The sequence below is a fragment of the Sceloporus occidentalis genome, unplaced genomic scaffold, assembly GCF_023333645.1.
Source record: "Sceloporus occidentalis isolate IW3139 unplaced genomic scaffold, rSceOcc1.0.p SCAF_37, whole genome shotgun sequence".
Classification (NCBI taxonomy): domain Eukaryota; kingdom Metazoa; phylum Chordata; class Lepidosauria; order Squamata; family Phrynosomatidae; genus Sceloporus; species Sceloporus occidentalis.
In genome coordinates, this window is record NW_028317017.1 from 2037603 (window position 1) to 2050382 (window position 12780).

General features: G+C 41.9%; 1 protein-coding gene across 1 annotated transcript; it reads left to right on the forward strand.

Annotated features, from left to right (window-relative positions):
• Positions 1 to 3856: 3856 nt before the first annotated feature.
• Positions 3857 to 5983, forward strand: LOC149297703 (PCNA-associated factor-like). The gene is made up of 4 exons (XM_089488359.1): positions 3857 to 3908; positions 5428 to 5511; positions 5627 to 5807; positions 5938 to 5983. Exons 1-4 carry the CDS (start codon positions 3857 to 3859, stop codon positions 5981 to 5983), a joined length of 363 nt encoding a protein of 120 aa, XP_089344485.1.
• Positions 5984 to 12780: the final 6797 nt, after the last annotated feature.

Here is a 12780-nt window from a genome sequence, read left to right on the forward strand (position 1 = left end):
ATATTCTTGCCTGGGGTGCCACTAGGACCGGCTACTAAAACAAAGTTGAACCCCGGAATATTAAGGGTTGACCAGGGTCATGCAAAATTACATTATGTTAAGCAGTTGTAGCACGGCTACATTGAAGAAAAGGCCAAAGCATGATTAGCGAGTGGCGTGAGTGGGTGTGAATGTGTGTCTGGGTATGATAGTGTATATGAGTCTCTGTATGTTATCGTACACATGTTTTTCTGGGTAAGTTGGTGTATGTCAGGGTGAGTGTGTGTCAGGGTATGGTAGTGTAATGGGGTATGGTAGTATGGACAGATTTGGATATGTGTCTTTTAGGGTGATTGCCTCTTTGGATCGTCACCTGTCGGCAATGCTTGGTGTGTCAGGCGCCTTGGAAGGTGCTTTCAAACAGTCATTGTAGTGTCTGTACCAGCGTACAACGTAGTTCATCTGTGTGTGTGTTGATGTTGCTGCTGCATTATTTTATTTAATAAAATTACATAGGTTAAACTTCTTTAGGATAGTGCCAGTCTTATGTTAATTTTTAATGTATTATACGGTGGATATAAAAACTCTACACACCCTTGGTTGCTTAAGTGCGCAAAAGCCATGGTCCGCAGAGAGCTTCCAAAGCATCAGAGGGATCTCATTGTTGAAACATATCAGTCAGGAGAAGGGTACAAAAGAATTTCCAAAGCATTAGATATACCATGGAACACAGTGAAGACAGTGATCATCAAGTGGAGAAAATATGGCACAACAGAGACATTACCAAGAACTAGACGTCCCTCCAAAATTGATGAAAAGACGAGAAGAAAACAGTCGGGCTTACAAGAGGCCAACTGCAACATTAAAGGAACTGCAGGAATTTCTGGCAAGTACTGGCTGTGCGCTACAACAATCTCCCGTATTCTTCGCGTCACTTGAAGAAGCCCTGGGCGGGGCGAAACGCATCTGACATCACCTGGAGGTACCTACGTGTGAACTACCCAGCGAAAAATATCCAGGACTCCTGAGAATCGTTTAATTATTTGTGTTGTGACTCTCGTGATAGTAGCCGCCACAGCTAAGAGTAAGCCTTTTTAATCTATTTTTAACTTTATATGATTAAAAAATGTATTACACTATATCGTATTTTTCTTATGTTTTATATAATATGAGCCAGCGTCATCCACCATATGTCAGAGGTTGGGATGTGAAAACATAAAGACAAGCTGATATACTGAGCAGTATTTTGATCTGCTCCTGCTAATGTGAGTTGAACTACAGAGGGGGAGATTGTGTATCCAGAATCGTATCACACAGTGTGCACGAATATTTTTCTTGTTCTCTTTCTATTTTTTGATAAGCTATCCATATACTCAGAGAAAAGGGGGAAAAAAAAGAAGATACATTGTATTTTCAAATGAAGCTCTTCAGGACCCTCTAACAGTTTATTTAAGTATCATTTTTTTTCTTTTGTGATAAGATACCTGCACAATATTTTGTTATATTCTGTTACAATTGTATCATGGCGCTCCAGCTACTTTTCTTTCTCAATTTTGTAAAGGGTGTGCAAGGGAACCAGCACTTTAAATGTTGTAGAGTAGCTTTGTCAAATAAGTTAAAGATAGCTCCTAATAACATCTTTTGCACTTTACAGTCATCAAGTCGAGACAATATGGCACAATAGAGAAATTACCAATAACTGGACGTCCAGAATTGATGAAAAGGTGAGAGGAAAACTGGTCAGGGAGGCTTACAAGAAGCCTACTGCAACATTAGAGGAACTGCAGGAATTTCTGGCAAGTACTGGCTGTGTGCTACATGTGACAACAATCTCCCGTATTCTTCATATGAATGGGCCATGGGGTAGGGTGGAAAGATGGAAGCCATTTCTTACAAAGAAAAATATCCAAGCCAGACTGAAGTGTGCAAACACAAACATCAAGTCCCCAAAAGCACGTGAGAAAATGTGTTATGGTTCGATGAAACCAAGGTGGAACCTTTTGGCCATAATTCCAAAAGGTATGTTTGGTGCAAAAACAACACTGTACATCACCCAAAGAACACCATGCCCACAGTGAAGCATGGTGGTTGCAGCATCATGCTTTGAGGCTGTTTTTCTTCAGCTAGAACCGCAGGGAGGGAATTATGAACAGTTCTAAATACCAGGCAATTTTGGCACAAAACCTTCAGGTGTCTGTTAGGAAGCTGAAGTTCACCTTTCAGCATGACAACAACCCAAAGCACACATCCAAATCCACAAACGCAGGGCTTCACCAGAAGAAGATTAACGTTTTGGAATGGCCCTGCTATGCATGTTACATTTTTCTGTAATCTATGTATTTTGGACATTGCAGAGAACTTTGTCCTGGCATTGCATAACAGGCTCAACTCAGTAGGTGAGGGTACACAAGATTTTGCAAGGTCTACACTAAAAGGAGGGTACATAGGAGAGCTGTAGTTTCAGCTACATTATTATTTATTATTTTAAACAGCACCATCAAATTCCATAGCATTGTACAATGGATGGACAGGACAAAACCAATAGTATGTAACATAACAAGCTTACAACCAATAGTCTCTGAGATTTCCTCAACCATTGAACTGCACATTATGCAGGGTCAGTCCATCAATTCTGCTGACCTGGTCATCTGGCACGACTTAATCACTTGATCTTCTGTTGCAGTTTGCTGTTGTTGGCTGGATACGAACATAAAAACTTAACATCCAGCTGCGCATTTCCAGTTGGCGGCCAAACTTACATACCAGGTCCAGCCTTTATTCTTGCTGGAAAGACTTGAGAGACAGTGCATGGTAAAATGAGGGTGATGAAACTCCTCCTTCCAACTCTGTTTAGCGAATAAACCCCAATGTTTGATCGTGTGCATGATATCACAGTGAGTGTCAGACCTTGGAGGGAGGCGTTCCTCTAAAGCTTCTTCTAAAAATAAACCATTCTAGGCTTACCGCACATTACAGTACTTTAGAGTACTTTAATGTGCGTTCCTTGTTCACTAGTGTCCCTTTAAATCTTTTACAAGCTATACATGGCCTTAAATGACCAACACTTTACAGATATTTAAAACTTTTATTGTATGCTTTTCTTTGGTTGCGCATTACATAAGTATAAGTTTTGGTTTCCTGGCCTTCTGAACACAATTGCCACTGTTGCTCCCACAAACACTACCAATGTAGACCTAGCACGCCTAACCTTTTATTCTGTGGTAGGTAAGAGTGTATTCACCAACCCAGCTGTTTGCAGTAGCAGGTTTCAAAATAGAGGGCACATGTATATATATATATACCTGCTTGTGTACAGTCACAGGGTTTTTGTAACATGAAGATCCACATACTTAAGTGAGCATGCTTCTGTCGGATTTCCATGGCCCATATAGATTATTAGTTCATAGAGAATATCAAAGCTCCACTTCCGTAAAGTATTGTGTATTACATCTAACTGCGTGCTGGAAATGATGCGTATATACTGTAAACAGGATACTGGTTTTCCTCAACATAGACTGTCGTTTTAAATACCCAATTCTACACCAAATTGCAAACGCCAACACATCATCTCATTTCGGAAAGCGGGAAATGGGAAAAAACCGCCGCCTCGAACCCGCCGAAAGTCGAGACCAGAGGCAAGAGTGACAGGCTATCCTCAGGCGGGAAATCTAGAATCCGCGCTAGGAGGACCGCCTGCCTCATTTCAATTGGTGGAGTTTTGGTGAATGGGTGGAGACCCCCAATATTTACCCAATAAGAAACTAAAAGGCGTGGAAAAACGCCCTGCTAGTTGAGCGGGAAGTTTAAAGGCCGGCCAGGAGCCTCTTTGACGGATAGAGCGATTTTGGCGGCAGCGGGGGTCTATTGGTTGGGGAACATGGTGCGCACCAAGGCAGACAGTGCAGGTTCTAGCGGCAGCTACAGGAAAGGTAGGCGACATGTACATATATGTTCACTTGGTTTGTCTGTGATGTTCGGGATTTACATCTCGGATTTCTGTTAAAATGCCTCAAGTCGCCCCCACCTTTTACATTTACTCCGATAGTTGTTTTTCTGAAAGCGTGGAAAGGCATTAGCTGTGTAGTTGCTTTGTATGCGCTCTAATAAACATGTCCAAATGCCTACATTTCGTAATTTCACTTAGTTTTAACATGTGGTCGCAAAACGTACAGTTGTGATCTGGTCTCATGGGTGATTTAACCCCCTTGTTTGCCCGCTTGCTTGGGCGCCGAGACGATTTGCCGGTAGCCAAGTTCCCGTTACCGATCACATCGTGTATGTAGCATCCTCCCGCCAAAAACTATATGTAGAAACAGGCTTTGAGGGTTAATGAGTATGGGTTTGTGCCCATATAGACCTGTATCTGCCATCATAATAGGAGATAAAACTAAGTCTTGTGAATCTCTCAGCGACCTCTGACGAGTCGGACCAAAATATCCCATAAAATAGCTCCGCTGACTGAACCGATTGCTCATGGCATCCTTTCTGAAGGTATAAGCTGAAGTCCTGGCAAGCAGCTCAATGTTAATGCTTTAGCCCAAGTGACTTGTGAGTTTTTTTGGGTTACAACGCTATCCATTTTGCTCAATATAAAATGGCTTTCTGAATGTACTATAATCACTGACACTGCTGTCACTACAGTTTGATAAGGTTTCTGTAGCAAAATACCAGAAGTATATTCCATGTTTTTGAATGGACATGCTAGCCATGCTTTTGCACAGTTGCCCCATCAGAGCAGGGCTGGCACCATCTGGGTATATTTGCATGGAGGTTACCTGGGGCAGGGCAAGGTGTTCTAAACATGCGCAAGAAGCATAGTGACAAATACTCACTGCACTGAGGTAGCTGGGTGAGCGTTACATTGAATCCTGTTCTCTAATTCAGTAATGTAAAACAAAAAACACAGCTTTTTAGTCTCGTGTAACAAATTTCCCTGCCGGTAATGTGGAAACCATCCGTACGCGTAACTTGAATCTTGCTTTTTTTGTTAGAAGCAAGTTCTTTTATTTATATAGTGCCAACAACCTAGAGATCCCCGATAGGACATGGGTGCAGGATGACAAACGCGCTCTAGAAAATGGTGCACCCATGCTGTGTATGGGTTGACCTTTGCAGACTTCATTTGGTAAAATTAGTATTGTTTTAATGCACCATATTTTCTTAAAATGGACAATATATTTAGAAAGAATACAATGTTCAAAACATTTCTTTTATAGCTAATGCTATAAGTGCCTTATTAACAGGATGAAAACTAGGCGTTTTATTGTGCCACATATGAAATTATGTCAAAAAAATCAGACGTCAGCTTCATTGCTTTTAAAGAGACCTAAGGTCTTCAAAGCTTAAAACTACTTTATGTATGTTGTGAAAACACAAGATATGCACCTCTTCAAAAGCCTCTGGTTCACATTAAGATGCTCTTTTAATGTGTGTTTTTCTTCTCTAAAGCTGTTGCTGCCAGAGCCCCAAGGAAAACATTTGGAAGCAGTTCTAGTTCCTCAAACCCACTTACATCGCCATTGGGGAAGAAAAGTAAGTTCATGCAAAGGGGTTTGTGGTTTTTTATTTTTTTATTTTTTTTTATTAAATGTTCCAATGACAGAGTTCATATTTTATTTTTTTTTATATATATATATATATTTAGCAGCTGAAAGCAAATATGCTGGAGGAAATCCAGTGTGTGTTAGACCAACGCCGAAATGGCAGAAAGGAATAGGAGAGTTCTTTGGATCTCCTTCGTCCAGCAAACCAGAGAAGGAGAACCGTGTGCCGTCTGATGATGATGTTGAGGAAGCTGGCGGCAGTGGTGTAGGGAAAGCTCCAAGGAAGTAAGTTATGTGTTGGGGTATGAAACCAGTTTCACAGTAATGGTGGCAGCCTTTTTATAAAAAAAAAATTGGAGCAACAGGGTTGTGAGTTGCGTATCATTGGGTAACTGTCTAAATGCTTTTTTTGTAGATCCCGTCCGCTTCCTTCAGAAGATGATGCCTCGGATGATGAATGAGCTGCTTTGCAAAGTCATTAGTTTGTTTCTCATTCTACTTCTGTATATTTGTAAATAAAGTTCATGATGTAGGTTTTTGTACAGGTCAGGTCTTGTTGTTGGGCAGCTACGATCTGAGTTATTCTTACACATAAGAGTATTTTTAAATAAAACTGGTTTTCCTGTGTCTACTCGTAGTTTTTATATATATCCAGATTATTGTGCGGCTATTTGCCATAAATCGGGTTTGTTTAGCATAATGGGAAATACAATTTTACAATGGCATTTTTTATCTTTTTTTTTTTTTTTTTTTTTTTATGATAAATTCGTCTTTTGCAAATGTGTGCTCATGGGAATCATGCTGTGTCTTGTGCATCATATCCATAGATTATATCAGCAGTCTACCTCCAGGCCAACTAATGCATCTAAATACCAAGAGAGATCAACCAAATAGAAGGGCATTGATTGTAAAGGAGTTCATTTTCCATTTTAAGAAACTGGGAAGCTTTCTGAGTCCATTTAAAAAGCTTGGATTTTATTTATCAACATAGACTGAAATATTAAGGTTCCGATTAGTTTATAGTCTTCAGACTCGGGTAATCTCAGACGGTTCATTTTCAATAATTTACACGATTATGCAAACCTCCCGCTAAACGGGAGAGTTTAATGCATGAGAGACACTTAGATGGACCGAGAGCTATGTGTATTTGACCAGTATGGTGTGGTGAACAGGAATAGCAGCATAAGGCAAGTCGTCATATACAGAACGGCATTTAGATTACTCGGTTCTGGAGTAGTTTTAATATGAACTCTGTAAATGGTATTTATATCTGTATATGCTGAACTGTTTACTATATAAACCTGCCTTCAAAGCCTCTTGACAATGCATGTAGAAGCACCTCTGTTTCTGAACAGAAGATTATTTAGCTGAACACTGGAAAGAAACTACTTTGCGTTATCATGCGAAACACCAGCGTCATGCGTTGGAATGTCAATGAAGTGACTGCGCTCTTTCTGTGGCTCCATCTGCATTATTGTAGCCTCTTGGGGTACTTCTGCAAAAGCGTAGAGCAATGGTGTGTCCCACAGGGACAGCCTCTTCCCCATTCTACCTACTAAGGGTGACCTTGCTGTGGATGCCAAGTTAAGGGCGTGGGTAGTGGTGAGAAGCATACCAAGACAGAAGAACAAGAAGCAGAGCTTCATAAAGGGAGATGGACACAGAAATGATTGGAGGAGAAAGAGGTAGAGGGATTGTGAGTGGAAAAAAAACCAACGAAACAAACAATAATGGAGCTCTGCTTATGTTTCGTTTGTGTTGCTATTTTTGGACATTTGTACACTTTAATGAAAAAGGGAGGTGTATGAATCAAAACGTCCAAGTCTAGCCAGCAGATTCAGTGGCGCTAATACAAAAGTGGGGTTGTGGTAAATTTCCTATATATCGCACAAAATTCACAATAACTGACGCACGGTGAGAGCTACTTGTACAGAAGAAGGGCCCTTACGCTTTTAGGAGCTAGCGGAAGAATGGTTGAGAACAATAGAGATTGGATTGTAGTAAGGGTGATATGGTCAGTGGCGTGTTAAGAGGTGTAGAAAAGTATAGCGACCCCAGAACTAAACTGAGACACAACACAGGGCAGCAGAGATGAACAAGTGTGGGAGAAGGCGGTTCTAAAGGTAGAGTTAGAGGTAGGATTTGTGTCGGGAGAAAGCTATGGATGTCATCAGAATGAAGGGTTTGTAGAAGAAGGGAATCAAACTGCAGAGATGTCCAAGAGGATAAGCAAGTCACATAGTACATAAAATTAACCCCTTAATGACAAAGCCCATACATGTACGGGCTCAAAATGCATTGTTTTCAATAGGTTTTGGGACCGCCCATTGTCCTTAAGGGACATCAGGGGAAAAAATTCCTTCTTGACTCCAAGAGGCAGTCGGATTTCTCCTAGGATCAAGAAGCTCTAAAATATTAATGTTATTCTATTTATAGCCGTGTATGGCAGGCATTTCTAAAAAAAAATATCCAGACCCCTTTTGAAGGCATCTAGTGAATACCTTTATTGTCCTCACTGTAAAGAATCCCTTCCTTTGTCGTCTATGAAACCCGTGCTCTTCCAGTCTCAGAGGGTGACCTCTTGTTCTTTGTACATTTCTGTTAATGAACAGGTCACCGAAGAGCTCGTTATATTGGCCCTGCATATATTTATATAATGTTATATCCCCTCTGAGAAGCTGTTTTTCTCGCGTATATGATTTTAACTTTTGTAGTCTCTCCGTAAATAGTATCTTCCAATCGCCTTATTCATTTTGTTGCCCTCCTTTGCACTTTTTCTAGTTCTATAATGTCCTTTTTAAGGACCGGTGCCCAGAACTGTACCGAATATTCAAGGTGAGGTCTTACCATTGACCTGTAAAAAGGCAAGATGACATCCTCCTCCTGTGAATCAATACCTCGTTTTATGCAGGTCAAGACCTTATTGGCCCTTGCAGCTGCTTGCTGGCACTGTGCACTGTTGTTAAGTCTATTGTCTACCATTATTCCCAAGTCCTTCTCATTGGTAGTTTTCCCCAAGGTTATTCCATTTATAGGTTGCATTTTTTTATTTTTACCATAATGCGTAACCTTGCATTTATCTATGTTGAACCTTATCTGTGATGTCCTGTTTTAGCTGTGAGGAGATCATTAGTGATTTGATGGAGGCTGTCTCAGTAGAGTGTTATGGATAAAAACCTGGTTGTAAAAGTTCATGCAGAGTTAGAAGAAAATTGGCAGGTCCAAATTAAAAGTTCCTGTAGTTCGGAGGCCAGGAGCATAAGAGACAGGGATGGGGATGTGAAGTCCAGGGAAGATTTTATTTTCCTTGTCATCTTAGCTCTTTGGAAATTTTATTTATTCATGTTATTTTTATATCAGGGCTACATGAACCCCAGGTGGCAGGACGCCATGGCGACAAGAAATCCCATTCAGGCACCTAGGGTTTTGCCGGGGAGAACCGGGTAAACTGTACAAAAGTACAACGAGCATCTTAGTGTTGGGCATATCTCGGGGCTGTAGGGTCCCGCTTCCTCAGGCCCAGGAGTCTGCTGAGTGAGCCAAGAGATATGATGTTATTTCTCAGCACAAGCAGCATTCGAGGGAGCAGGAAACAAGACCTGTACTGGGCTAACAAAGGTAGAAGTAACAAAAGTGTATGTGTGTAATTATAAGGGGAGTTAAGCCTCTATCCCCAGAACCAAGCAGGAAGCCCTTAATGGGATCCCAGCCAGTTCTGATGGAGAGGGCCTTATGCTGCCATGATCCTGAGGGTGGCAGTTTTGTAAAGCCCTGTTGCCTAAATAGCGCAGGGTGGCATGTAGTTGTGGGGATAGGAGTTTGGGTTCAAGTAAAGGTCACCTATTAAGTCTATAGAAACAGGAATTTTCTGGGGTGCGCTCGCGCTGCTGAGACACCTCGCGCAGCGCGAAACCACGCTATAAATAGAGGGGGTGGAAGGGGCAGCGTCTCATGCCAGGTACTAACCTGTTAAAGGCTGGTAACCTTAGTTACGCAGGAGAGCCGCGGGCGAAGATGGAACTTCTGCTTGTAAAGCTCCCACCCACCGTACCCCCCCCTTTATTTTTTTTTTTTTTATAAAAAAAAAAAGATTTTGTTGTGTACTTTTATTAGGGTTAAAGTTATCTCTTATAGGGATAAACTGATACAGAGTTGGTTTGCCTTCCAGCTTTTAGGGCGGTCGGCTTCGTATATATATATATATTTGTGGTGTATATTGTATGAAGGTGAGACTCTGGGTTTGGGCCAAGAGTTTCGTCGGAAGAAAGGTTATGGTTTAAACATGAGTTGTTAAAGCTTAATAAAAGTCCACGGCCTGGTTATTCCAAATCAGTGTGTTTGTCTTTATTTCAAAACATTTGATTAAAAAAAAGGTTACATTATGTTGGTTACAATATCCCTTACAACTACATGTAGTAACTACATTGTTTTCCTTGTCGTGGCTTTTAATTAGATAAACGTGAAGAATGCATGCTTTGGTGATCAACATTTGAGTGTCTGCGTTTGCTTGGATGTTTTTCAGTTTAGTGTCTGAGTTGGATTATGCTTTTTTGTTCTGCATGTGTGGGATCCATACCATAGTTTCACTGCTGCCTGGTAATGTCTGGTGGTATTCCAGGCCTGTTGCCTTTGAGGTCTTCCTTTCTTGTTATTATTTTGAGAGAGGAACCTGGATTGCTTAAGGTGACAATGACATGTTCACTTTTTTGCTGTCCTATCACCCTGGAGGGTGACGTATGGTAAATATGATCAATGTTTCTTATTTTTCAGATACTGCAATTAGATAAGTAAAATAGTAAAATAAAAGTGGTTTTCTTACTAATGCTCATTCGCGCAAACTCCCACACATGGATTAATAAAAAAAAAAAAAAAAAGAAAAAACAGATAAGTATCACAAGGGTTACTTTGAGGAGCATATGCAGTTGCTTGTGCCCTTCAATATGCCCCTTTGTCTTCATGGGGAATCCCTGATCACTGATATTTTACGTGTCAAAGCGAGCGGTGCAGGTTCCACGATAGGCCACGATGGGGCGCTTCAGTGTTACTCGCAGGAAGTGGGGAGACACTTCCGCATGGTAACAGTACAAGCCGTTACTATGGAGAGATTAAAATACAGAAAGAGGAAGTCACCCGGAAGTAAGTAGCGCACGGAGGGTTTAGGAAGCGCCAGCTTCATAGCTGGCAAACGGACTCGTTGGAAAGAAGGAAGGTGAGGCGTTTCTTCCCAGTCTGCGTAATATGTGTCACTGATTATGCTTATTTTGCTTAGAGAAATCTAATAAACGACAAATGCAGCAAGTGAGGCGTTAGCGTACAAACTGATAGCACACAATATCAGTTTTATGTCTGCATATCTGTCCTTGGTATCCCTCTACCCTATATTTAAAATCAAACCGCCCGCCTCTCTATGCCTTCTTGTGTTATTTGGAATAGAATGGTTAGTTTCCCGGAAGAAAAATGGCCACCGTTAGGTTTCCCCTACGATAATTACTGCGAACACACGTCATTCCGGTTGTTCCCGTAAATCCCACCCCTTTCCTTGTTGTGCAGGAGCAAAGGGCGGAGTCGTCGTTAGCGTTTCCGGCCCGGCTCTGCCGTGTGTGAGAAAGAAACCGGGATATAGGAGGGCGGGCGAGGTCCCGGAAGCCTCCAGGTAACAGAGGCGTATCGAAGAAGTCTAGGGGTAGGCGAGGGCGGCATTGTATGAATTGGGAGGGGGTTATTTCCGGATTATAGGTGTCTCCGTGGTTTTGGAGTTGAAAAAGCGATCGTGTTCATCACAGCCTGGTACCAAGGCGTTATCGGAGCAAGTCGCGCTGCTACCCACCTCTAATAGGGCCAAGCTCCGGGCACCAACTGGTAGGAATCCCTTGACTAGTTGAGTATTGTAAGCCATTCATTAGCTTGTGGGGGACGGTGCTCCCGTTGCACCGATGGACTTATAAAACCTAGCAGAGACCTTTCCGAAATCAGGGCTACGGCCGAATGCTTCGTTAAGCTCCTCACTACGCCAAGTAGCCACCAGCGGCTCTGCTTCCTGGGAGTATCGGGGCCGTGACACCCAGCACTTGGACAATAGCTGCACAGGCCATCGGCTGGGGAGACCCAGCACCGAATACTAAGCGATCTCGTACTGGAAGCAGAGCTATTGATTGAGCTGACGCAGCACAGAAGTTGGCACAGAACACCCGAGGGCCAAAACAGACAACGAGGTGAGGGCACAACCCTTCCCCTGTAACAGAAGTCCCCCCAATGCACAGAGTGGCTTCTTCATGATGCTAACACACCCTAATCACTGCATGTATCTGACACACGGGGTATGGCATTGTCAAAAACCACATTACCATCTGCTAGATCCAATTACTTTATGCCAATAAATAACCTACATGAATGTCACTGGGTTGTGAATACTGATCCTATATCTGAATATGGTAGATTACCCTTACCGCACCCCGAGTAGTCCGTATAGCCACTCAATAAACCCCCGCATGGACAGCCATTCTTCTCACTGCATATTTGAGTAACCGTTCCCAATGTCTGGTGCTAGAGGTTGGCCTGTCGTATAAGTGTGCTCCTTTACCATAGGGGGCACGTAAGGCATATTTATTGTCTGTGGGTGTATAGAGTACTTAAGCTTTTCCTACGACGATAATCCTCCCAGTCTTCACGGCAGCCCGGTAAACCATGGAGGTGTAATGATGGGTGGTTATTGTCTGGATGGGGCATGGAGACAGCTGAAACATTTCTCAGGCTTGTGTTAATTTAGTCTTGTGGAGACACTGGATGTTTCATTTAGTAGCTAAATACAACTGATTCAAAATGATCAGATTTACTGTGCTTTTGAGACAAAGTATTAATACATCGGGTGGATTGTTGTATTGGTTTCTAGCGGGTGCTAGTAGAAACTAGTAGAAATCCTGCGAATCACAACTATATACAACATACCACTTTGAATTCGTTTTTTATTTAGAGACCTCTATACATTTGGACATTGATATATTTTCCCATAAATAATGAGGCATTAGGGTCTTCAATAACCAGATCTGAAAATAGTGTTCTTCATGTAGGCAATATGGCAAGATCGGTGTTGACATGCATTAATTAATTCTACTATGGCTTTGCACGTCATTGATCTTTGGTATCATGTTGATGTGCTGTGGTCTATGTTCATTTTAAAATCTAATAATTAAAAAGGGTCACGCCATTAGGAATGATTAGTTTACTGCATTATATCTGACCAGTTTAATGTAAAGTAGTA